The 27,463-nt window shown below is 43.4% G+C and overlaps 1 protein-coding gene across 3 annotated transcripts; it reads right to left on the reverse strand.

Annotated features, from left to right (window-relative positions):
* Nucleotides 1–154: 154 nt before the first annotated feature.
* IL19 (interleukin 19) lies at nucleotides 155–27,463 on the reverse strand. 3 transcript variants are annotated; one of them, XM_023548360.2, is made up of 6 exons: nucleotides 26,937–27,463; nucleotides 25,196–25,342; nucleotides 24,987–25,043; nucleotides 22,537–22,689; nucleotides 21,328–21,402; nucleotides 17,626–18,472 (listed from the first exon to the last, which is right to left on the reverse strand). In XM_023548360.2, the coding sequence occupies exons 2-6, from the start codon at nucleotides 25,337–25,339 to the stop codon at nucleotides 18,374–18,376; spliced, it is 528 nt and encodes a 175-aa protein (XP_023404128.2). In that variant the 5' UTR covers nucleotides 25,340–25,342; nucleotides 26,937–27,463; the 3' UTR covers nucleotides 17,626–18,373. The 3 variants fall into 3 exon arrangements, with proteins under 3 accessions (XP_064129348.1, XP_023404128.2, XP_023404129.2); XM_064273278.1 differs by lacking the exon at nucleotides 17,626–18,472 and adding an exon at nucleotides 155–2,389 and having other exon boundaries at nucleotides 25,196–27,463; XM_023548361.2 differs by having other exon boundaries at nucleotides 25,196–27,463.

Here is a 27,463-nt window from a genome sequence, read left to right on the forward strand (position 1 = left end):
TCGTACCCTAAGAAGCTATGAGGTCATCAGGGGCACTTCTTTCACAGGTGTTCACTGACCGAAACGTAACAGCCTTGTCTGGTTCCAAGCAGTCGGGCCCAGTTCGCACAACTTACTAAGAAAAACAACTAGCCTCCTGCGAGAAAAGCATCCAGGGCCTGAGTGTGAGTTGGTGGCACAAGGTCCCAGCTCCTTTATGCTGCCCCATCCCAGCCCCAAGGACATTGCCCAGCAGGTGAAGCCTGGAGCTGCAGGCCCTTGCAATGAGTATAGACGATGATGGCATTTCAGGGAAAATGCCAAAGCTTGTTTTAGGGAATTGACGTATATAGCCTTAGAATGCCAGTGTAGCTCACCTTTCTGGTCCTCTTAGGCCCATGGGGCAACTGGAGAAAAACAGGCCCTCACCAGAAGCTGTGTCTATGCCACCAAAAACACTTGAGGAGAATTGTCTGGATTTATAACCAACCCCAGGGGGCAAGGAGCTTAGCTCTGTTGGCATTTGTCTGAGATCAGATTGGTTATTTGGGGATAATGGATTGATTTCAGCCCCGAAGGCAAACAGAGACTCAATGATTTCATCACCATCCTGCTGCCACGGAAAGGTAAGGCCCAAAGGGCACTCAGGCGGATTCCAAGAAACACGGCTCCTCGCTCCTTAGGTGTCTGGGACTCCACAGCGCCCTCTGGAGGACGGCTGTAGCCAGGCGCTTCTGGGTCGAATCCAAGAGAATGCTCTTTCCTGATTCCACAACTCAGGCCAGAGGCAAAGTGAATGATCTCCAAAGAAAGAGAAGTAGTGAGAGAAATTTCCTTTTGGGATAAGGCTGCTCAATAAGAGTGTTTGCCGAATTTAAAAAACGATAGTAGCCTAGGATTAAACCAAAAACCTGTTGCCTTTGAGTTGATTCCGACTCATAGAGACCATATAGGACAGAGTAGAACTGCCCCATAGGTGGACTCAAACTGCCGGTTGGCAGCCTAAGCTTAACCACTGAGACACCCACCTCAGGCACACAATTTAAGAAGTCACCAAAAAAACTCAGTCATCAAGATAAATAATACCTTAATAAAAAATTAAAACTAATTAAGAAATCAACAATGAGCAAAATATAGAATTTTAAATAAAAATGGTGTATTATGAGCCACACTGAAACTCAAGGCAAAAGGAACAACATGCATGCTATGTACATGTTTTTATGTATTTTAATTGTTAATTTTTCCAGAAATATGAAAATATTATTGATGTTTGCTTTCCTTAAAGCCGGCAACCAACAATTGTAATAAATTCTGTTTGGGTTATAAATAAAATACTTAACTTATAATAATGTGAGATCTAATACACTTACTGGGAACCCTGGTGGCATAGTGGTTAAGTGCTACGGCTGCTAACCAAAAGGTCGGCAGTTCAAATTCACCAGGCACTCCTTGGAAGCTCTAAGGGACACTTCTACTCTGTTCTGTAGGGTCACTATGAGTCAGAACTGACTCGACGGCAATGGGTTTGGTTTTTCGGTTTTAATACACTCACTTTTCCATTTTTCAATATTTTTTTCACTACGTTGAAGCTCTCAGAAGAAAATAACATACATATAACATAACATAAAATAACAGCATAAAAACATTTATTTAATCTTTCTTTTTGCCAGAGGCTGCGGTAAGGCTTGACACAGCACAGATAATCTTCACCTCTTACTGAAACCTTCTTCTGTGCCAGACAATATGCTAGGTACTATATATATATATCTGCCAAATGTAAGAAAAGGGAATAAACAAACCAAACTCAGCAGTATCAGAGAGAACTTCGGGCTTGGAGACGAGAGAAACGGGTCCAAATTCCTGCTCTACCATTTCCATCCGTGGAAGGCGACCAACCTTCATGGTTTGCCGAAGACTGAGGGTTCCTGGTACACAGAGCCTTCAGTTTTAAAATGGAGACATCTCAGGCAAGCCAAAATGTGACTTTGGGCAAGTGAACGGACCTCTCTGAGTTTCTTTAGCCCCCAAATGATATTAATTAGTCCTACCCCCAGGAACTTGTTTTGACATTTAAATAGAATGATGTATGATGTAGACACCTAGCACATAGTGCTCAATAGGAGTTAAACAGAGATTGACGTGAGCAGTCTTGAACACTCCTTGAGCACTCACTGTCCTGAATGTAGTGTTAGGTACTGGAGTACAAAGATAAACATGGCAGCTCCTGTCTTCTAAGAGGTTTAGTTCTAATAGAAAAGGTTCCTTTAGGTATACTCAGGCGAACACACCTGAGTAAATCAGTTGGGGGGACTGGACTGATCCCCAGGATATAGTATAGCGAGAGAAGAAGTTCTCTTACCTGAACTCAGGAAATGCTGCTGCTTCTGGTCTCCTGGGAGTCTGTCTCAACCTAAGAGGCATCCAATTATTTATATATATGTAACATGAAGGAAGTGAGAGCTGTCAGGTGAGGGCTGGAACTCCATTGGAATTTCTCTGGGGGCATCCCACTTCCTCACATCCTAAGGCAGTGTAATTGCAGAATGGATTACCCCAATATCTTCTTCCCCCAAGAAATAGTGCCCAAGGGGATTACTGGTTGTAACCATGGATAAAGGATGTGCCTCCTTCTGCTCCACCTTCCTGCTTGGCAAAATGAGAGTTAAAACAGAAGAGATCACTGAACTACAGGACTAGGAGAGAATTCTAGGAGGTGTTTTTGCCCCCTCCTGCAAACTCAGCTCTCTTTAGCCGGGTTTCTCCCAGCCCCGGAAACCATGGGTTCACTCCTGCTGTTTCTCCTTTGCTTTTGCTATTCCCACCAAATGGAATGCTCTCCTCCAATGACTACCCTTCTTTCCCCCACCCATAATCCAAGGTACCCCCAGATCTTTCATTCCTCAATGACTCTGGACCACACCAATCCCTCCCTTCTCAGACTTCCAATAGCAGAGTTTTCTATGGGACATTGTCCTGTTTCATGCATCTTTGCCTTTTCTTCCTAACAACACGGAAAGATTTCTTGGACAGGGACTAGTCCATCATGAAGGACCATACTTCCAGGCAAGATTGAATTCAAAGCACCTGAGATTCATTGCAGATGACTCCTTGAAAACTATCAAGATGTTAGAAACTATAACATATTCCTTTGAAACTTCTTTCCTACCCAATATCTAAAACCCTGAAGTTCTGTATTTAAGTCCAAAGATTCCACAGTTTATAGGTTGACTTCAGCATATCATGTAGTCTTTCTGGCTTCCAGTTTATGAATCTGTAAAATGAGAGCTATAGAGTAGATAATGTATAAGGTCCTTTCCAGTTCTGACATTCAATGTCACTACGATTCTTTATTCCTTTACCTTTTGGATCAGAATGCCCTTCTTAACGTCTTTCTAAAGTTCCTGAAAATGAAACCATGTCTTTTCATTACAATGCTTAAAAAATGGTGAGACAATGAGTGAATAACTAATCTAAATATCTCTTGAACCTTTTAAGCTCATTCCCGCTTTTTCACCTTTGGTGCTAAGTGAACAATCTCATGATCACCCATAAGTGTAATTAAAGTAAAATTGGAAAGTGTGGGCTGACAAGAATACTTGAAATCAAGACTTTCAGAAAGTCAAGGCTATACCCAAGCTAGTTTATTCCCTTCCATTGACCAAGAGAAACCCAATGCTCTGTTTGAACCTACCTGTAACGATTAATTAAAAATTTATTCACATGCAATCCCAATTGTACTTTAAAAATCAAGTCTTCCCTTCTCCTCTACCCAAATACTTTATTCTCTTAAAATCCACTGAATAATTCCCGTATCATACTCTGTACAGGCACCAACTCAGGTCATCTCCTCCATGAAACTTTCCCTGCCTCACCCTAGCCTCTTTGTACATCCGCATTTCCCAACACAAAATGAATTCCTCCCATCTCTGGACCTCCACCTCACCTTGTATGTATCACTTTGTGTTACCACAGTCAATTGTGATCTTTTGGCTTTATGTCTGTATCTGCCACTAGCCTAGGAACTCCCTGTTCACCTTTGTGGCCCCAACACTCAACGTTTTCTGGAAGGTGCTCAGTTAATACTTGATGACTATTGGATGAACATATTGATTTACAATCTTTCTTTACACTAAAGCCTAAAGCCATGGGATTTCAGATTCGATTGGACTTGAAAAGGTAAACATACAAACCAGTAGTTACTAAAAGCCTACAGTCAGAGCAGGATAGGAGTATGGGGAATGGAGAGGAAAAAGATAAGCTGGGCTGAGGTGAGAAGTAATGTTGGTCATGTTAAGGAGTATGGACTTCATCCAAAAACAAGAAGGATTTCAACAAGAAGCAACGTGATTTGATTTGCACATTAGAAATTCTACTTGAAGTAGGTAAAACTGGCACCAGGGAAACCAGCTATTACCATAGTCTGAGAGAGATTTATTGTGTCCTGAACTAGTAAAAGCAAGGATAGAGAAAACTGGCTAGGCTTAAGGGAAATTAAATAAGTAAAAATGTATTTGGAAACTGATTATATGTGTAGGTTATAGACAGGAAGAATCAAAGAATAATAAAAATATTTAGGTTGAACCACATGTAATTTCCAACTATGTAGGTAAAAAATGGTCTAATATTGGCAATATCATATAGTTCAAACTAATAATTATTATTATAAAGACAAAATATAGAGCATTCTAAGCAAAGTACCTAGCACATACTAAATGTTCTATACATTATTGTTGTCATAATACACACACGTATACACACACATATACATTATATACATATACATACATATAATGTATATATACATGTATAATATGCATATTTTCATTTAATTCTCACAAAAATCTCACAAACAACATAAGATTCTTGGGAGTAGGAATTTTGTCAGTCTTGTTCACCCCTATATTACAAACACCTGGAGTGGAGCCTCGTTCATAGTAAGCTCTTAATAAATATGTTGACTAAATTATCATCTCTATGAGATAGGTGGTGCAGTGGTTACATGGTTGGCTGCTAACCAAATGGTCGCCAGTTAGAACCTACCTGCTGCTCCACAGGAGAAAGATGTGGCAGTCTGCTTCCGTAAAGACCACAGCCTTGGAAATCCTATGGGGCATTTCTACTCTGACCTACAGGGTCACTATGAGTTGGAATCAACTTAACGGCAATGGCATTTATTTTTTATGAGATAGGTCTTACAATGCAGTTTTCAGATGAAGAAACTGAAGCTTAGGAGGTTGATGATTAGCTCAAGGTCACCCATCTGGTAAGTGACAGAGCTTACTAAAGAAATAGAATCTCTTTCTACTGTCACTACTGACTTGAGGATACTGAGGCCCCAAGAAGCTACGTGAAGACTCAAGGCAACAGTTAATGGCAGAATGGAGACTTGAACCTAGGTCTCCTAATTTGGAATTCAATACTCATTGCACTAACTGTGTGTCCTTGAGGAAAAGAGAGCATTGGAAGAGAGGTGGGATGCAGGTGGGGATGCCAGGGAACAGGACTGCAGTTCTGCTTCTGGCCCCAAGTACAACTGAGAGATTGAGGCAGAGAACAGACCACCTATCTCTCCTGCCTGAGAACCTTCCTAAAATATTCAAAATGCTGAATTTACCGTGACAGAAAGAATCTCTCTCATGCTAACACTTCCCAGGGTTCCTGAATTATTGGAATAGTTCCATCCTACCACGGGCCACGCCTATCTACTAGAGGATCTGTCTTATAAGCAATAAACAGAATGAGTGTAGTTATGGAATTTGTGATGCAAATAATGAACCGTTGCAACCCATCCTTAAATCAGAAGGCTTTCAATTTCCCAATATAATAAAATTCACTTCTCTTTAATTTGAGAATTAATTTTAATCACATCATGTGTAAGGACATGTTGATTCAACATTGCAAATGATTGCCAGGAATAATTGCAAATTATTGCCACGCTTCTATCACCCTCCCCCAAGTTGCCTTTCAAGGGCAGGAATGAAATATGATTTTACTGTGAGTCTCTGCCATTTGAAAGGTGGCTGCTTTCAAGATGTCAGCTCCTCAAGAGAAGACAGTGGCTGCAATCACACACTTCATGATTTAACTTGGGGAGGGGGGGCAGAAGGGCTCCCCTGCCATAAATATGTTGTTGTCAGGTGCCATCCACTCAGTTTCAACTCATAGCAACTCTGTGTACAACAGAATGAAACACTGCTCAGTCCTGCACCATCCTCACAATCATTGCTATGTTTGAGCCCACTGTTGCAGCCACTGTACCAATCCATCTCATTGAGGTTCTTCTTCTTTTTCTCTCACATAAATATCTTCCCCGTAAAAGCTGAGGGTCCATGGATCTTCTGAGTTAGGGACTTCTATTTTTTTTTATCCCAGTAGCAAGAATTTGCTTACCTAACGATAGGCTGGAGTCTCTGGGTGGAACAAACAGTTAAGCACTTGGCTGCTAGCTGAAAAGGTGGCAGTTCAAATCCACCCAGAGACATCTTGGAAGAAAGATCTGGTGATCTACTTCTAAAAATCAGCCCTCGAAAGCCCCGTGGAGTACTGTCCTACTCTGACACGTGTGGGGTCACCATGAGTCAGGGCCAACTCGATAGCAGCTAATGACAAACAATGATAAATTATCACTCCAAAACTCTTAGAGCTAGAAGGGGCTTCAACTACATCGAGTCCAATCCCCTCATTTTGTAGATGAGGAAACTATGGTTCAGAGAGGTTATGTAACTTGCCCAAGGTCTCTCAGTTGGTAAAAGACAGGCCCAGAAGTTGAATTCAGTAAAGTGTTCTTTCCGTTAAATGACTTTCTTATGAGCTACTGTTCATATAGTAAACAGCTTCCCTTAAAAATGAGACAGAGAGAAGCTTTTCCCACCTCACAATTCTAGACGAAGAAACTAATCTTCAATGGAAAGAGCATAGAGAGTGTTAACACTGCGGACCACTCCGGACTGAGAGACAAGAGATGAACATTCTAACACTGTCTCATCACCAGTTTCCAGGGTGACCTTGGGTGACCCAAGACTTGGGTGACCTTTCAGGCATTCAGTGTTTCATCAATGAAATGGAAATAAAACCTACCTTACCTGTCTGGCTCACTGAGTCGGCAGAAGGATTTTATAGCTATGCATGTTTATGTAAACCTTTATTCTTATAGGGCGATTTTTATCACTCCTTGCCTCTAATAGATGTTAAAAGCCGTTCTTTCAATAAACACTAAATACCCACTGTGTGCACGGCACTGTGCTGGAGGCTTTGAGGATGCAAAGATGTCTAAGTCAGGTCTCTATCCCCTGGGAACTGACCTTTGTTGGAAGGACAAGGCATTTGCTTGCGCAACCACAAAGACAGTCAGTACTGTGACTCTTCAGAAAGTAAGTGCCCAGGAGCACAAAGGAAGGACGGAGTCCTTAGAACTGAGGCTGCCAGAGAACACTCCACAGAGGAGAGTTTGAGCTGAGCCATGAAGGATGGGCAGAATTTAAATGGACAGCGATGCTGGGGAGGGCTAGGGAGAAGGCATGAGTTGGGACACAGGGCATTCAGAAAGGAGATGGGCTAGGGCAGCAAGGACTGGCAAATGGGCAGTTGGTTGGAGGTAGCTTTCTTGTAAAGGAGCAATGGGAGATGAACTTGGCAATATGGCTGTATAACAAGGACCAGGAATGCCATGCCAAGGAATCTGAATTAGGACTGAGAGTCTAGAAATTAAGTCCTGGCTCTAGCCTTACCTTCATTTCACAATATGGTCTTGGGGAAATCACTTCCCTTCTCTGGGTCTCAGTTTCCTCATGAGAGAATAAATTAAATGATTTTTAAAGTCCTTTTCAGCTCAACCTTCCTGATTCTGTAATTCCGTATTTTTCCCCTGGGGCAATAGGCAGCAACTGAAGAGCCTTATGTTGAGGAGAGGGTGGTAAGAGCCGTGCACTAACTGTGGGATTCTCAAGGGCAGCACAGTGCTTGGCACATTATCAGTGCTCAAAAATGTTTGCTGAACGGCTTGCTATTGGTGACCCTGTGGCAGGTATATGGATAGGTGGGGGGTGTGGCTACGGTGGAGAGGCTGGGGGTATGTCTCTGAACATATCAAGTCAACTTTAGTAAGTGGAATTTCAAAACTGGGGGTCGGCATATAATCAGCGCTAGTGTAATCGACTCAAGGGCACACAGCAACAACAATAACAGTGTGATTATAAAGATAAGCTGGACAGAGGGGAAGAAAGACGAATCCCTTCTTATGAAACAAACTCCGCTTCCCAACCAAGCCATTTTTAGGTAGGAACCAATTTTCTAGAAACCAAGAAGAAAATCCAGCTGCTCCTTCTTTCCCACGGCAAGTCCTGAGTTTGCAGCTCAGGGTTTTCCTTGTCTGTGACGTCATAGCTGCTGGCATCTGGGCTTCCTGCCCAGTTGCATCACATTGCAGGGAAGCACACAGGCTCTGCTGGAGCAAGAACCTCGGCTCACTGGGTGGGCAAATGGAGGGCTTCCCCACTCCTAGGCCTGCAGTGCTGAGAGCCCGGCCCCACCTGCAGCCCTAGCTGCCTCCCCAGGAAAGGTAGGGTGGGGATGGGTGAAGCAGCTGACAATCGGAAGTGTAATTTTTTTCAGTTCCCTGTCCTCAGAGCTGACAGCATGAGTGACATCATTTCTGTTTCCTGCATCTTTCCATCACGCTCGTTTAACCAGCCCGGCTTGCTCATTTAACCAGCTCTGGAGATTTCCTGTGACGTAGCTGGGTCCCCAAAGTTGGCTAACTCTTTCATCTTCCTGCCTTGCAGAGAAGGAGCCGCTGGGAAAATTCTCCCTGGGCTTGGAGTTGGGGAACAAAACTCCAGACAAGTCCTTGAGTCAAGAGAGTTTCCTCACCTGGGAAAATGAGGATATACTCAGTTATTTTCCATTTAATTCCACAAACGAGGATGGAGAACCTCCTGCGTGAGGGCGCAGAGTGGGGTAACACAAGGATATCAACCAACCAACCAGTTGCATTCACGTCAGCTCCGACTCATGGCAACCACAGAACTGTGCTCTGTATGGTTTCCATGGCTGATTCTTCAGAAGTAGATCACCAGGCCTTTCTTGTCAGGTAGACTCGAACCACCAGCCTTCAGTTAGGAGCTTAGCGCTTAACTGTTTGCACTACCCAGGGACTGTGACACAAGGGTGCCAAGGTGAGAAAGACAGCTAGATCCCCAATAGATCCTCATACCATCATCAGGCAGACCCTCTAAGGCAGGGGTTCTTCACGTGGGAGAAGGTGAATGAGGAAAAACTGCATTTTATTTTACTAAACTTTAACCAAAAATTAACATTTTCTTTAATTATAAAAATAGGCAACAGAGGAGCGGGGCCAAGATGGCGGACAAGGTGGACGCTACCGCGGATCCCTCTTGCAACAAAGACTCGGAAAAACAAGGGAATCGATCACATACGTAACAATCTACGAACTCTGAACAACAAGCACAGACTTAGAGACGGAAAACGAACAAATACGGGGAGACAGCGACCGTTTTCAGAACCAGGAGCCAGCGTACCAGCTGACTACCTGGAAAATCTAGTTTCCCAGTGATGGCTCAGAGACAGCAGTCCATATCAAACCACATAAAGAAACAGACCATGACAGCTTCTCCAACCGCCCAAACAAAAGAATCAAAATCTTTCCCAAATGAAGATACAATCCTGGAATTATCAGATACAGAATATAAAAAACTAGTTTACAGAATGCTTAAAGATATCACAAATGAAATTAGGATAAATGCAGAAAAAGCCAAGGAACACACTGATAAAACTGTTGAAGAACTCAAAAAGATTATTCAAGAACATAGTGGAAAAATTAACAAGTTGCAAGAATCCATAGAGAGACAGCATGTAGAAATCCAAAAGATTAACAATAAAATTACAGAATTTGACAACGCAATAGAAAGTCAGAGGAGCAGACTCGAGCAATTAGAATGTAGACTGGGACTTCTGGAGGACCAGGGAAACAACACCAACATAGCTGAAAAAAAATCAGATAAAAGAATTCAAAAAAATGAAGAAACCCTAAGAATCATGTGGGACTCTATCAAGAAGGATAACTTGCGAGTGATTGGAGTCCCAGAACAGGGAGGGGGGACAGAAAACACAGAGAAAATAGTTGAAGAAATCCTGACACAAAACTTCCCTGACATCATGAAAGACGAAAGGATATCTATCCAAGATGCTCATCGAACCCCATTTAAGATTGATCCAACAAGAAAAACACCAAGACATATTATCATCAAACTTGCCAAAACCAAAGACAAACAGAAAATTTTAAAAGCAGCCAGGGAGAAAAGAAAGGTTTCCTTCAAGGAAGAATCAATAAGAATAAGTTCAGACTACTCAGCAGAAACCATGCAGGCAAGAAGGGAATGGGACGACGTATACAGAGCACTGAAGGAGAAAAACTGCCAACCAAGGATCATATATCCAGCAAAACTCTCTCTGAAATATGAAGGAGAAATTAAGATATTTACAGATAAACACAAGTTTAGAGAATTTGCAAAAACTAAACCAAGACTGCAAGAAATGCTAAAGGAGACTGTTTGGCCGGATGACCAATAATATCAGGTACCAGCACAATACAAGGTCACAAAACAGAATGTCCTGATATCAACGCAATTCAAACAGGGAAAGCACAAAAACAAACAAATTAAGACTAATTCTAAAAAATAAATAAATAAACAAAATAATACACACAACAGGAAATCATGGAAATCAAAAGATAAATGATCACAATAATCAAAAAGAGGGACTAAATATAGGAGGCATTGAACTGCCAGATGGAGAGTGATACAAGGCGATATAGAAGGATACAAGTTAGGTTTTTACTTAGAAAAATAGGGGTAAATAAAAAGGTAACCACAAAAAGGAATATCAATTCCATAACTCAAGAAAAAAGCCAAGAAAAACGTAACAACTCAATAAACACAAAGTTAAACATTATGAAAATGAGGATCTCACAAGCTACTAAGAAAAACGTCTCAGCACAAAAAAGTATGTGGAAAAATGAAATGGCCAACAACACACATGAAAAGGCATCAAAATGACAGCACTAAAAACTTACTTATCTATAATTACGCTGAATGTAAATGGACTAAATGCACCAATAAAGAGACAGAGAGTCCCGGACTGGATAAAAAAACACCATCCATCTATATGCTGCCTACAAGAGACACACCTTAGACTTAGAGACACAAACAAACTAAAACTCAAAGGATGGAAAAAAATATATCAAGCAAACAACAAGCAAAAAAGAAGAGGAGTAGCAATATTAATTTCTGACAAAATAGACTTTAGACTTAAATCCGCCACAAAGGATAAAGAAGGACACTACATAATGATAAAAGGGACAATTGATCAGGAAGACATAACCATATTAAATATTTACGCACCTAATGACAGGGCTGCAAGATACATAAATCAAATTTTAACAGAACTGAAAAGTGAGATAGACACCTCCACAATTATAGTAGGAGGCTTCAACACACCACTTTCGGAGAAGGACAGGACATCCAGTAAGAAGCTCAATAGAGACACGGAAGACCTACTTACAACAATCAACCAACTTGACTTCATTGACTTATACAGAACTCTCCACCCAACTGCTGCAAAATATACTTTTTTTTCTAGCGCACATGGAACATTCTCTAGAATAGACCACATATTAGGTCATAAAACAAATCTTTGCAGAATCCAAAACATCGAAATATTACAAAGCATCTTCTCAGACCACAAGGCAATGAAGCTAGAAATCAATAACAGAAAAACTAGGGAAAAGAAATCAAATACTTGGAAAATGAACAATACCCTCCTGAAAAAAGACTGGGTTATAGAAGACATCAAGGAGGGAATAAGGAAATTCTTAGAAAGCAACGAGAATGAAAATACTTCCTATCAAAACCTCTGGGACACAGCAAAAGCAGTGCTCAGAGGCCAATTTATATCAATAAATGCACACATACAAAAAGAAGAAAGAGCCAAAATCAGAGAACTGTCCCGACAATTTGAACAAATAGAAAGTGAGCAACAAAAGAACCCATCAGCCACCAGAAGAAAACAAATAATAAAAATTAGAGCTGAACTAAATGAATTAGAGAACAGAAAAACAATTGAAAGAATTAACAAAGCCAAAAGCTGGTTCTTCGAAAAAATTAACAAAATTGATAAACCACTGGCTAGACTAACTAAAGAAAAACAGGAAAGGAAACAAATAACCCGAATAAGAAACGAGAAGGACCACATCACAACAGAACCAAATGAAATCAAAAGAATCATATCAGATTACTACATAAAATTGTACTCTAACAAATTTGAAAACCTAGAAGAAATGGATAAATTCTTGGAACAATACTACCTACCTAAACTAACACATTCAGAAGTAGAACAACTAAATAGACCCGTAACAAAAAAAGAGATTGAAACAGTAATCAAAAAACTTCCAACAAAAAAAAGTCCTGGCCCAGATGGCTTCACTGCAGAGTTCTACCAAACCTTCAGAGAAGACTTAACACCATTACTATTGAAGGTATTTCAAAGTATAGAAAAAGACGGAATACTACCCAACTCATTCTATGAAGCTACCATCTCCCTGATACCAAAACCAGGTAAAGACATTACAAAAAAAGAAAATTTTAGACCTATATCCCTCATGAACATAGATGCAAAAATCCTCAACAAAATTCTAGCCAATAGAATCCAACAACACATCAAAAAAATAATACACCCTGATCAAGTGGGATTTATACCAGGTATGCAAGGCTGGTTTAATATCAGAAAAACCATTAATGTAATCCATCACATAAATAAAACAAAAGATAAAAACCACATGATCTTATCAATAGATGCAGAAAAGGCATTTGACAAAGTTCAACACCCATTTATGATAAAAACTCTAACCAAAATAGGAATTGAAGGAAAATTCCTCAACATAATAAAGGGCATCTATGCAAAGCCAACAGCCAATATCACTCTAAATGGAGAGAACCTGAAAGCATTTCCCTTGAGAACGGGAACCAGACAAGGATGCCCTTTATCACCGCTCTTATTCAACATCGTACTTGAAGTCCTAGCCAGGGCAATTAGGCTAGACAAAGAAATAAAGGCTATCCAGATTGGTAAGGAGGAAGTAAAGCTATCACTATTTGCAGATGACATGATCGTATACATGGAAAACCCTAAGGAATCCTCCAGAAAACTACTGAAACTAATAGAAGAGTTTGGAAGAGTCTCAGATTATAAAATAAACATACAAAAATCACTTGGATTCCTCTACATCAACAAAAAGAACACCGAAGAGGAAATAACCAAATCAATACCATTCACAGTAGCCCCCAAGAAGATAAAATACTTAGGAATAAATCTTACCAAGGATGTAAAAGACCTATACAAAGAAAACTATAAAACTCTGCTACAAGAAATTCAAAAGGACATACTTAAGTGGAAAAACATACCGTGCTCATGGATAGGAAGACTTAACATAGTAAAAATGTCTATTCTACCAAAAGCCATTTATACATATAACGCACTTCCAATCCAAATACCAATGTCATACTTTAAGGGGATAGAGAAACAAATCACTAATTTCATATGGAAGGGAAAGAACCCCGGATAAGCAAAACATTACTGAAAAAGCAGAAGAAAGTGGGAGGCCTCACCCTACCTGATTTCAGAACCTATTATATAGCTACAGTAGTCAAAACAGCCTGGTACTGGTACAACAACAGGCACATAGACCAATGGAACAGAATTGAGAATCCAGATATAAATCCATCCACGTATGAGCAGCTGATATTTGACAAAGGACCAGTGTCAGTCAATTGGGGAAATAATAGTCTTTTTAACAAATGGTGCTGGCATACCTGGATATCCATTTGCAAAAGAATGAAACAGGACCCATACCTCACACCATGCACAAAAACTAACTCCAAGTGGATCAAAGACCTAAACATAAAGACTAAAACGATAAAAATCATGGAAGAAAAAATAGGATCTACCCTAGGAGCCCTAATACAGGGCATAAACAGAATACAAAACATTACCAAAAATGATGAAGAGAAACCAGATAACTGCGAGCTCCTAAAAATCAAACACCTATGCTCATCTAAAGACTTCACCAAAAGAGTAAAAAGACCACCTACAGACTGGGAAAGAATATTCAGCTATGACATCTCAGACCAGCGCCTGATCTCTAAAATCTACATGATTCTGTCAAAACTCAACCACAAAAAGACAAACAACCCAATCAAGAAGTGGGCAAAGGATATGAACACACATTTCACTAAGGAAGATATTCAGGCAGCCAACAGATACATGAGAAAATGCTCTCGATCATTAGCCATTAGAGAAATGCAAATTAAAACTACGATGAGATTCCATCTCACACCAACTAGACTGGCATTAATTCAAAAAACACAAAATAATAAATGTTGGAGAGGCTGCAGAGAGATTGGAACTCTCATACACTGCTGGTGGGATTGTAAAATGGTACAACCACTTTGGAAATCCATCTGGCGTTATCTTAAACAGAACTACCATACAACCCAGAAATCCCACTCCTCGGAATATACCCTAAAGATACAAGAGCCTTCACACGAACAGATATATGCACACCCATGTTTATTGCAGCTCTGTTTACAATAGCAAAAAGCTGGAAGCAACCAAGATGTCCATCAACGGACGAATGGGTAAATAAATTGTGGTATATTCACACAATGGAATACTACTCATCGATAAAGAACAGTGACGAATCTCTGAAACATTTCATAACATGGAGGAATCTGGAAGGCATTATGCTGAGCGAAATGAGTCAGTTGCAAAAGGACAAATATTGTATAAGGCCACTATTATAAGATCTTGAGAAATAGAAAAAACGGAGAAGAACACATACTTATGTGGTTACAAAGGGGGGACGGAGGGAGGGAGGGAGAGGGCTCTTTATTGATCAATCTGTAGATAAGAACTGCTTTAGGTGAAGGGAAAGACAAACACTCAAAACAAGGAAGGTCAGCCTAATTGGACTGGATTAAAAGTAAAGAGGTTTCCGGGATAAAATGAAAGCTTCAAAGGTCAGCGAAGCAGGGGCTGGGGTCTGGGGAACTTGGTTTGAGGGGACTTCTAAGTCAAGGGGCAAAACAATTCTATTATGAAAACACTCTGCATCCCACTTTGAATTGTGGGGCCTGGGGTCCTAAATGCCAACAAGCGGCCATCTAAAATACATTAATTGGTCTCAACCCACCTGGAGCAAAGGCAAAAGAAGAACACCAAGGTCACACGACAACTAAGAACCCAAGAGACAGAAAGGGCCACATGAACCAGAGACCTACATTATCCTGAGACCAGAAGAACTAGTTGGTGCCCGGCCACAATGGATGTCTGTCCTGTCAGGGAGCACAACAGACAACTCCTGAGGGAGCAGGAGACCAATGGGATACAGACCCCAAATTCTCATTAAAAGACCACACCTAATGGTATGATTGCGACTAGAGGAATCCCAGAGACAATGCTCCCCAGAACTTCTGATGGCACAGGACAGGAACCATCCCCGAAGACATCAGGCATGAAAAGGACTGGTCAGTGGCGGGGAGAGAGATGCTGATGAAGAGTGAGCTAATTAAATCAGGTGGACACGGGAGAGTGTGTTGGCAACTCTTGACTGGAGGGGGGATGGGAAGATAGAGAGAGAGGGAAGATGGCAAAATTGGCACGAAACGAGAGACTGTAAGGGCTGACTCAATAGGGGGAGAGCAAGTGGGAGAAGGGAGTAAGATGTATGTAAACCTACATATGACAGACTGATTGGAATGGTAAATGTTCACTTGAAGCTTAATAAAAATAAAATAAAAAAAAATAGGCAACAAATACAAGCCACAATGCAATACTTGTGAGTTTGTCGCCAATAGAAACCACAGATATTTCTCTATCACATTACAGTTGTTTCAGATATCTCAAAATGTCACTTACATTCATCACTCCTCAGACATGTCAGTAGTGTGTAGACCCGCTGTTACATCTTGTTAATTAATACATTCAGAAACAGGCACATTTATTATATATTACATATTTGTCATTTTCCTATTTTGATAGTTGTATTTTAATACAATTGGTTTCCTTTGTAATCCTATGTCTTTTGTGCATTTAGAAACAGTATCCCGAGTAGGGTCCATAGGCTTCACTGGTATGCCAAAGGGGTCCCGGGCACACAAAAGGTTAAGAACCTTTGCTCTAATGTCAGGTACAAAGGTATGGTGACCTACCTTCCCAATTGTGACAGATGGTTTGAGGAAAATGAGGCTACTTATGGGTATGTTGGGAGAAATGGTTTCCTCGAATTCAGCGTTTGTGTTCACCATAAATATTTGGGGAGATGGGGGAAGTTGAGATTACTTCTGAAGGATGAGAAAGCTATCTGGGAAGGATTCTTGGAGAAAGTCTGGTTTGAGCAAGGCCTTGGAGGACTAATGGCTTTGTGGGCTTTTGGAATGGACAGAATGATGGCCAGGGCAGGAGGACCTGACTCCTCAAAGCAGGAAGAGCTGGAACACAATTTTGGAGACCAGAGAGCAAGTCTGCCTCTTGTCCCTGAGTTTGGGGCCCTGTGGGTGTTGGGTGGGGTAAGGACGGTGAATATTCACAAGGAGTCAGATTGCAATAGGCTGCCAATGCCCATGTGAGGAAGTTCTACTCTGAGACTTTCCATTTCTAAAAATTAACCACTGTTTTCCTTTGGTAGCTATCTCAGAATCTAGATCTACCTCACTCCACAGCAGAGGAACTCGATAGACTTGCTTATGGATGCGTTTCCCTAACTCAATCCAAAGCACTTTTTCATTCACTGAGTCACTGCAATGGCACTGGGCTGGACTGGGAGTCACTGCAGAGACACTGCACCCTCTAATGTCCAACAACTCTCACATTAGACACCATTTCTAGCCACCAATAAACCAGACCTGTTGTCATCGGGTCTATTCCAACTCACACTGACCCTATAGGATGAGTAGAACTGCCCATAGAGTTTCCAAGGAGCACCTGGCGGATTTGAACTGCCGTACCTTTGGTTAGCAGCCTAGCACTTAGCCACTACTCCACCAGGGTTTCCAGAGTAATGTATACAAAGAGCTCATCTCAGCACCTAGCATGTGGCAGACGTTCCATGCCAGCTGTTATGGTCATTTTTTGTGTTCTGAACCATCTGAGGAATGCCTTTCTAAAAGTTAGTGCCCATTTTGGTCTCTCCCCACTGGAGCCTGGGACCTGGCCCTCTACCCAGGGTATCCCATGCCTGTGGGCTGTACTCCTTCAGCTTTGTCTCCACAACAGCCATCCCTTGTCCAGAAATACCATCTCCCTACCAAAAACTCATTGCCATCGAGTTGACTGTGACTCATGGCAACCCCAGGTGTGTCAGAGTAGAATTCTGCTCCACAGGGTTTCAGTGGCTGATTTTTCAGAAGTAGATCCCCAGGCCTTTCTTCTGAGGCATCTCTGGGTGGACTCAAACAGCCAAACTTTCAGTTAGCAGCCAAGCATGTTAACCATTTGCACCACCCAGAGACTCCACCCACTCCCTAGCCCTACATATATATCCACGGGGAAGGATTAGGGTCAGGGAAGACTGGGACCAGTAAGAAAGAAATGATGGAGAGAGACAAAGAGAGAAGACAGAGACACAGAGAAAGAAAGGAGATCAGAATAATGTCCAGTGGTCAGTGGTCAAAAGCCCTGAGTCCCATCTTCTTGATCATTATAGGGAGGAGAGGGTCCAGTTTAGAACCCTTTTCTGCACTAACTTGCTTTGGGCACCTGGGTAAATTCTCATTCCTCTTTAGTCCTCAGTTTCCCCATCTACTTATGTTCTTGAAGGCCCCTTTCATTTCTAATACTCTCCATTTATGGTTCCTTGGCTGACCCTTCCTGAATCAGAAGACTCTTCTATTAATCGGTAAAGAACAGAGTTTATTCAGAAAAATCAGTCAGTACAATATGCACTACAGGATCTCACTCAGCTCACATCACAGACATGGAATAAGCAACTTCAGAATAAATTAGAGAAAGCTGGTCCTTTCCTTCCAGGGGGGCCGGAAGGAGCTTCCAACAGACGTATTTCATTATAAATACAACAGTAGACTATTTGACTATGTTTGGGCGGAGTCAGACAGCCTGAGAGGTTTTTAGCTGCAGGGTGAGATCTGCTGAAGCCCAGAATTTTCCCTACAATGCCCCAGCCTTGGAAGACAGAACATCGAATCAGAGAGGTGTCTTCAAAAAGCCCCTCATTTGCATAAAAACGGCAGTCTTCTCCACCTTCCTCCTCTTCAAAGTTGGATTGTCTTCCACAGGAAATCTCACAGGGGCTATTCCTCTCTTGGCATCAAGCTGTAGAAGTTTCTGAATGGTAATTCTTGTCAATCCAGGCTATAAAGACATCCAGCTCTCCCAGGGACTTGATGGCGGCAGAGCGGACCTCCAGCTGAAACCAGTGAAACCATCGTAAGAATCTGCCTTCATAGACTGAGCAATAGTTTCCAGATCACCTCTCCTACGCTCTGCTCTCCACAAGGCTTTCTTTTTATTCCTCAAATATATCTGCAGAGCATGCAGACTCAAAATTATTTTCCTAGCAGGCAACCAAAAATTTTTTTCCATAAACAAGCAGTTAAATTATGTCAACTCCTTATAAACAAAATGAAAATTCTTCATTCTTTGTCCTCTTTTCTCCCCCCTTTTTTCCACACTACCCTTGCCCAACTGGTCAGTTCTTCCTCTGGTTTTCTTTTTTACACCAATTTGCTTTATTACTTCTGCTTTCCCAGGATGTCTTGATCCTAGTGGTGCTATGCAGTGAGGAGACAGAATATGTTGTCCCCATTTGACATTAAAGCACTGAAACCCCAAAGAATAAGTTTCCCGTTCAATGTCACACAGATGGTTAATAGCAGAGCTGGAACTAGAATCCAAGTTTCCCGACTGTCGTGGATTGAACTGTGTCCCACAAAATATCTGTCAATATCTATCATCCCAGTATGGTATGATTCTCTACCATTTTGTCATCCGTTGTGATTTCCCTGTGTGTTGTAAATCCTATCACTATGATGTAATGCGATGTATTAGTGACAGTCATATTGATGAGATCTACAAGATTAGATAGCGTCTTAAGCGAATCTTTTTTGAGATATAAAAGAGAGGCCAGCAGATAGACAGGGGGACCTCATGCCACCAAGAAAGCAACACCGGGAGCAGAGCACACATCCTTTGGACCTGAGGTTCCTGTGCAGAGATGCTCCCAAACAAAGGGAAGACTGATAAGGAGGACCTTCCTCCAGAGCTGACAAAAAGAGAAAGCCTTCCCCCAGAGCCAGTGCCCTGAATTAGGACTTCTAGCCTACTGGACTATGAGGGAATAAACTTCTCTTTGTTAAAGCCATCCACTTGTGGTATTTCTGTTATAGCAGCACTAGATAACTAAATAACTGACTTATCCAAAAGCTAGACTGCATGGTATTGAATCCTACCCCCACCACTTAGTGGCTGTGAGAATTTAGTCAAGGGATTAAATGTGTTTGTGCCTTGGTTAGGAGTCCCTGGGTGATGCAAATGGTTAACACTGGGCTGCCAACTCAAATATTGGAGATCCAAGTCCACCCAGAGACACCTTGGAAGACCGATATGGTGACCTACTTCTGAAAATCAGCCACTGAAAGCCCTACGGAGCACATTTCTACTTTGACACACATGGAGTCACCATGAGTTGGAACCAACTTGATGGCAACTTTTTTGTTGTTTTGTTGTTGTTGTTGTTGTTGTTGTGTTGGTGACTTCGTTTCCTAATTTACAAAATGCAGGTAATGACACCTACCTCATATGATATCATTGTTGTGAGGAATAAATGTGTTAAAGCTTACAATGTGCTTAGAGCAACACCTGGCTCATAGTAAGAACAATATGACTCTTGGCTACTGTTATTAACAATATCCTACAGAGCCTCTCCACAAAGACCTTCTACCCCCTTGCTCTCCAAAGCAACAGCATCATTTGAGAGTGTGGTCGAAATGCAGGACCTCAGGCTCACCCTAGGCCTACTGAATCAGAGTCTGCATTTTTACAAGATCATTAAGTGATCCACTTACAAGCACAGCAGGCTCTGCCTCACCACACAGAGAGCTGATGACAGTTACAGGACACAGTGACACCCGCAGAAAACGAATTCCACACATGTTGTTGTTAGTTGCCATCAAGTTGCTTCTGACTCATGACGACTCCATGTGTGCAGACTAGAACTGCTCCATAGGGTTTTCAGGACTGTGACCTTTTGGAAGCAAATCGCCAGGCCTGTTTTCTGAGATGCCTCTAGGTGGATTCAAACCACCAACCTTTATGCTAGTACTTGAGTGTTTAATCATTTACGCCACCCAGGACACCCGTTCCACACACGTTGTTGTTGTCATTGTGTGACGTTGAGTCGATTCCAACTCATAGCGACCCTGCAGGACAGAGTAAAACTGCCCCATAGGATTTCTAAGGCTGTAATCTCTACAGAAGCAGATTCACATCTTTCTCCCACAGAGCAGCTGGTGGGTTTGAACCACAGACCTTTTGGTTAATAGCTGAGCACTTAACCACTATACCACCAGGGACTCCTGTTCCACAGATACCAGCTTACAACTCACTGGGGCCCTTTGCTTCCTCTGCATCACCCCATCTTTACACAATATGTGCTTTCCCCCAAAGCTTAACACAGGTTAGGCCTGATATCAGGGGCAGGTTATCCAATAGGCAAGGTAAGCACCATGCTTACCTTGCTTACCTGATCGCCTGTAGTGAACAAGTTCACATTTTTTCACTACATCAAAGATTCTCTTTATAGGTATGGCTGGTATCTGTCTCTCTCCCAACCTTCACGGCACCTTCCTACAGAATCAAAGCCTCTTTTCAAATTTACAATCCCTGACAGGGGCGAATGACCCAGTAAACAAGCTAAGCACTGGCTTACTTGTGCTTACTTACTAATCTGTAGTGAACAATTTCACATCTTTGATGTGATGAAATCCATGTGAGATTGTTCGCTACAGGTGATCTGGTAAGCAAAGCAGCACCGTGCTTACCTTGCCTACGGGATAATCCACCCCTGCCTGCTATATTAGACTATAAGGAAATGGTGGAGGAGTGGTGAGGAAGGAGATCCAGGGAATTCGCAAGTGAGGTAAGACCCACACACTTGCAGATGAATAGAGTTGGGAAGGGATGCAATAAACACTGAGAATCAGATTGGTGCGCGCTCTGTCAGGCTCCCACCTCCGATCCTCCCATCGTCTTCTTGGCCCCTACCTGATCGTAGTTGTTGATGATGGTTCTGGTGGCGCTGATGGCTTCCTCACTGCAGGGACACAGACTCTGCTTCTTCTGTGATGCGGGGAACAGCACAGTCAGAGGACCTTCCCACCCCAACCCAGCCCTACCGCCACTTCTCCCCTTGAGGGCAAATGTTTCTCCTCCCTCCCTAGGTGAGAGTCCCAGTGGAAACTCAGGTAGGAGCAGCCAGGGAAGGTAGGGCTGTTTGTAGCATCACGCTGGGTTTGGCTTTTACATCTTCCAGGTTTACAGCCCACAGGACTGCAGGCGCCAGAAGAGCAGGCACCTGTCCTGTTACCACTCTGTGAATTCCATACCCGGCACGAGAGGCACTCAACAAATATTTCTTGGATTAATTGATCACATAATTGGTTAAATGAATCTGTGTGATTGGCATCATTGCCCCTTCTAACAACTTTAGGATCTGAGGCCCAGAGAGGTGAAATAATGTGCCATAAAGTCAAACAGGATACCATGGGTAGGGATGAGGCTAGAACTCAGGTTTTCTCCTGAGCTGAGTTTTTGTTGTTGTTTTTGTTTGTGATGTTTGTTTTTATTAGCTCACACTGAATTTATATGCAGTTCTTAGGGATAGGCTATACCAAGGAACTACCAAGACGTTAGAATCCCCGGGTGGGGCAAATGGGTAACACACTTAGCTCAGGCCCACCCTGAGATACCTCAGGAGAAAGGCCTGGTGATCTACTTCAAACAATCAGCCACTGAAAGCCCCACAGAGCCCAGCTCAACACTGACGCATTAGGGTCGTCATGTGTCAGATTTGGCTCAACAGTGACAAGTTTCGGTTTACTGAGAGGTTAACTGATATGAAAACTCAAAAGGGCCAAAAAACAGCCAAAGAAACTTGGAGTGTGCATATGACAAGCCTGGAATCCTTGGCATGCCTCCCTCCCTCAGCCACAGCCATCACTTAAGGAATACTCTGACATAAGCCGGTCTCCCCGGAGGATTATACATGAGGAAACCCAGGTCTGGTGAGGTGCTGGCCAGCAGGAATCCCTGGGGAAGGAGTGAGTGACCTCTGGAAGAGGTTCTAGAGAGCTCTCCCAGTGGATGGCAGGGCAGAGAATGTCTTCTCAGATGGCTGCCTGTGGTCACCATGTCCTGGGCCCTCCCGGGGCAGACTGGGAACAGATGCTTGGGACCCTGATGGGGGTGACTCACACAGGGCTGCACAGTCCTCTGCAGGGGGAGGAAAGAATTGGAAATGCTGCTGACTTCTCTAGAGATCTGGAGGCTCAGCTCTTCACGGTGCTTGAACACTCTCTTCATGTAGAATTCCAGGAGCTCCCTAGTCATGCAGCACACGTCTATGGGCTACAGACACAGATTAGCCAAGTCCCCAGGAGGCCCCCTTCTTTGATTATCTTAAAAACCAAAGCAGCCTATTGGGGTAGGGGCAGCAAGGAGCAAGAGAACTAAAGGCCATTTTCTAAAAATCATAATGGTCTCAGAGCTTTCATTCCCTTTTACCACATCAAAGCTGCTTACAATGAAGGTGCTAAGGAGAGACTCCTCTCTTTGTGTGGCCTGGAATCCAATCATAGCATAGAAATGTCTCTACAGCAGCCCCATCGTGGCATAACTAACATCATTTAAACCTTCCAGGAATCAGGAGCCTCTCCTCTGAGAGGATCAATGGCTGAGCAGCTTTCTTGGAAAGTACTTCCTTATATTACACTGAAGTCTGCCTCTCTGTATGTCTCCCATCCATCAGGGCATATTTATTCAATAGCTGTTGTGTGCCAGGAGTTATGCTAGGCAGATCTTCCTTCAGTTGTTATGACACTGTATTCAGCCAGCTCACCACCCCTGCCACTCCACTGTGGATCACCCTGCTCAGTCTCCTCCCATTTGTCCTTTTTAAACTGCAGGCATCATTTGGATGGTGCTGAGATTGTCAAGAATGGAGACTGACAGCTGCGGGAATCAGATCAGCTGCGTAGGTTCCCGCCTGCAGTGTGTGGCACTCTCTAAGAGAGGGCTCTTGAGGAGGGCTCCCAGAGAAGCTGGCCAGGCTAAGCTCCCTTCCAGCAGCTGGCACCCTGCCCTGAGGGCTAGGGAGTTATCAGGTAGAGGATTTATGGCTCCTAAGAATGTCTGAATGTCTGGTTAGGGAGGGGTCTACAGGGTATCCATCTTCATTAACATGAAAGAAGCAAAGCCTTGTGGCCCCACAGACAACTTTTCCTAGATAGCAAAAGCTACTTGCCCGAAAAATCCTCTCTGCCCCGCTCCTGTGGGCTCCCTTAACCAAAGAGGCAAAACGTTACACACCTGTTTTCTCAAAGATTATGTTACTAGAAAAAGGAACACAATAAAAGGAAAACAGGAAAGAAGGAAAGGGGGAAAGAAGGGAGGGAGGAAAGGAGGGAGGAAGAGATGGAGGAAGAAAGGAAGGAAGGAAGGCAGGAAGGAAGGAAGGGAGGGAGGGAGGGAGGGAGGAGATAAGATAAAGACTTCAGTCCTTACCTACCCTTTCCTTACCCACATCAGATGTTTCTGGAACTTGAAGAGGGGAGAGCTTTGAGATGAGGCAAGAGACGTAAGGGTCTATTATTGGCTCAGCCACTAACTAGTTGTTTTCCCTCCCAGGGTCTCAGTTTCCTCACTTGAAAATGATGATTTTGGAATAAATGATCTTTTGGGTTCCTTCCACCTGTCCCTTCCTCTGAGCCTGTAATAGAGTTGGCTGGAATATTATCTAGTAAGTGGTCACATCTGTTTGCCACAAATAACTCAGGCCAAATACTGCCCTAGAAGAATTATGGAGGTGTCTCTCTCACTCTTGCAGAGAAGCCTGAGGAGAAAGTAACTCATTACAGATATACTTTACTCTCAGTCACATAAGTGACTTGTAGAAATGTTAACAAGTACTGCAGGAGCTCACTTGCAAAGACACCTCTCAGCGGCCCCTTTTGTAAAGTGGGTTATCACTTCATAAGCCAGCTGTTTTGTAGCATACTTCCTCTCATCACATCTCGTCTGGACTACTGGACTGATCTCCTCACTGCCTTTCTTGTCTCGAGTTGCCCAAGAACATTATCAGACTGTCTTTTTAAAATATTTTGCAGTCATATAACGTCTTGGCTCCAAAACCTTCAGTGACTCCCTGCTGCCCCATCACAAGATTGAGGCTCAGCCTGGTCTTTGAGATCCTCATAAAATGACTCCAGTGTGTCTTTCCATCTCATCCCCCACCAGTCGCCTCCATGTTCCTCACACTGCAAGGCGGGCCTATGGACTGTCCTCTGACACACATTCCTGCCTTCACTGATCTTGTACCCATCTGCCTACGCTCCCAAAATCCCTTCCTCTCTTTTTCCCACAAACCCAAAACCTAGTCAGCTTTAAAGTCACTTGTTCATTTTCTCACCTCCCTCATGAAGCCTTCCAGAATTATCCCAAGACACAGAAACCCTGTCCCCTTTTAGCCCCCAGCACTCCTAGGCCCTCTTCTTTAATCCTGCCAGTCTTAAATCCCCTGGGGCATCAGTGTACCCTAAGGCATCAGTTGACAGATGAGAAGCCTGTGTCTCTAGAGTACACCAGAGATTAGGAAAGAGCAGAGGGTATGGTGTAAAGATAAAAATAGAGCAACGAGCAGACAGTACCTTAATGCTGTGCAGGTTGGACAGGATAGTGACATTTTTGAAGGTGTCATTCGCTTGCTATGGAGGGAAACATAAGAACAGACACAGTGATGAGTACTCTCTGTTCTCCTGAGACACAAAAGGAAATGAGAAGGAACTTGCTTCTCAAGCTGAGATACAAGAAGGGGCATATCCTCTTGTCCACACCTTAACCCTGAACTCATACTCACGATGGCGCCTTTGATTTCTTGGAAGCTCTCTTTTACAGGGTTCATGTCCATGGAAGGCGGACATCTCTTGAGACTTCGGGCATGCACTGAGCACAGGAAGAGCATCGTGCCCAGGAGACAAAGGGAAACAACCTGCATCTTCATGTCCTGCAGGGTTCCGGAAGGGGGGAAGTCACTAGCTGCCCAGCCAAGAGAGAGAGCAAGCAACAAAAGAGAGGACCCTGCTTGGCTTTCCCTCTGGGCCTCCAATGCAGGCCACACTGTGCCCAAGAGAACAGGCTCAGCACCTCAGCCTGGTGGCCTTCCAGGGGCATGTGTCTCCTCCTCATCGAATTTGAGCCTTTCCTCCCAGCCCCCATGTCCCAACCTCCACCCCAAGAAAGCATGCTACAGTGCTCTCCCCTGTCCTAAGGAGAATATTTGTGTGCTAATTGTTTTTTGATCACTCTGCCATGAGTCACCACAGCTCACTCTGTCAATTGGGGCAAAAAGCTTTGTTTTTAATAAATTAAACGGGAAGAACTGGATTGGTAATATGCCCTAGGAATTAGGAATTATCTCCCTCTGACTCTTTTCGGCATTAGCTCAAGTTTTACCCACAGAGCTCAGCTTCACAAGGTAAATCTTATGCCAACACGTGTGAATTGACTGTTACTCCAGCCCAGAGCCCTCCACCCAGCAAGCTCTCGTTTGCATCCGGGTGTGTGGTAGGGTACATGCAGTGTGGGGGGCAGTGGCAGGGAGAGGAACACCAGACATAGGAAGCCAGCCGAGGGGGGCTTCAGAGCATAACTACAAACAGCATAGGGGTGAGAATGTGAACCACAACTGCCCTTGCCCCCACCCCACCACCACTCCCCAAAATGTCTTTGGGACTCCCGGGCTCCTCCTCCAGAGGGCCAAGAAACAGCAAATCCCATTTACCAGTTGCTATCGAGTTGATTCCAACTCATAGTGATCTTGTGTGTTATTGAGTTGATTCCAACTCACAGTGATCTTGTGTGTTTCGGAGGAGAACTGTGCTCCATGGGGCTTTCAATGGCTGACTTTTCAGAAGTAGATCACCAGGCCTTTCTTCTAAAGCATATCTGGGTGGACTTGGTTAGTAATCTAGCCCGTTAACCATTTATACCACCCAGGGACTCCGAAGCCCAATTAGAAAACCATTTTTGCCTTGTTTCTCCTTGACTTGGCATCATCCCACCAGTGGGAGGGTGTCTATTGAAGCCTCACTATGTGGCAGGCATCATCTCCGCATCATCCCACCAGTGGGAAGGTGTCTATTGAAGCCTCACTATGTGGCAGGCATTATCTCGATATCATCCCATCAATGGGAAGGTGTCTATTGAAGCCTCACTATGTGGCAGGCATTATGCCAAAGAACTTGAGTTTTCTTTTTCAACCTTTCTCTTTCTGGCAAAACAAAGGAAGGAGATCCCACTGGCAGAGAGGTCTGTAGAAAGTATCCCAGAGCTCTGTCTGCTCCAAAAGTAACGTAAGTAATCTTAGTAGATTCTTACCCCCTTCCTTCCTTCCTTCTTCCCTCCCTCCCTTTCCTTTCCCCCTTTTTTCCCCACTCTCCATCTCTTCTCATTGAAAATAAGGTACTAGAAAGCTCACCCTGTGTGGAGTACGCATCCCCATCCTACCAAACACCCAGCACCTGGGACACACACACAGTGCCAGCCGGCCACCCACCTGCATCTGAGAAGGCCAGAGTCAGGAGGGCGATGGAGGGTACCTGCTGAGCTGCTCCTCGCGTCGCCTGGTCTCCTCTCTCGAGGCTCTGTGCCACGTGGAGAGGGCTGGCTGCTTTTATGCAGGTGGCCAGGAGGAAATGCCATCAAGGTTTACTGGGTGGGTCTGCCTTTGGGAGATCGTTTTTCCCCACGTTTTCTTAGCATCTCATTTCCTTAATTCTTCTCCTTTCTTTCTTCTTTGCAATACTGCTGATTAATCATTATTAAGAAATGCCTCTTTCTTCTGGGTCCTGACATGCAGCCTGTAGGAAAAATAGACTTCCCATCTCCATGCAAATGAGAATTTCTTGCAAGGCTCTCTCCATACGGGAAGAGTCCAAGTTTGGTCACTTTTCTGCTAGCTGTAGCCTACAGGCAGACTCAGCAAAGTACTGTCCTGTCAGCCTCTCCTTCCCAGCAGCCAACCCAGGACAGCCTGCAGGTGTCTCTGGCACCGGCACAGTCATCCTCCTGATGCCTCACATGGCCTGGAGCCACCACCATGTGCCAGGCATTAGCTGAAAACTTT

Source organism: Loxodonta africana, chromosome 20 (genome assembly GCF_030014295.1).
Source record: "Loxodonta africana isolate mLoxAfr1 chromosome 20, mLoxAfr1.hap2, whole genome shotgun sequence".
NCBI lineage: Eukaryota > Metazoa > Chordata > Mammalia > Proboscidea > Elephantidae > Loxodonta > Loxodonta africana.

Coding starts and splice junctions, on each gene's coding strand:
- IL19 (XM_023548360.2), bottom strand. CDS start 25,339: ATGAAGATGCAGGTTGTTTCCCTTTGTCTCCTGGGCACGATGCTCTTC. Junction 21,403..22,536: donor AGAGGACTGTGCAGCCCTGT/GTGAGTCACCCC, acceptor CCCGCATCACAG/AAGAAGCAGAGTCTGTGTCC. Junction 18,473..21,327: donor TCATCAACAACTACGATCAG/GTAGGGGCCAAG, acceptor CACTGGTTTCAG/CTGGAGGTCCGCTCTGCCGC.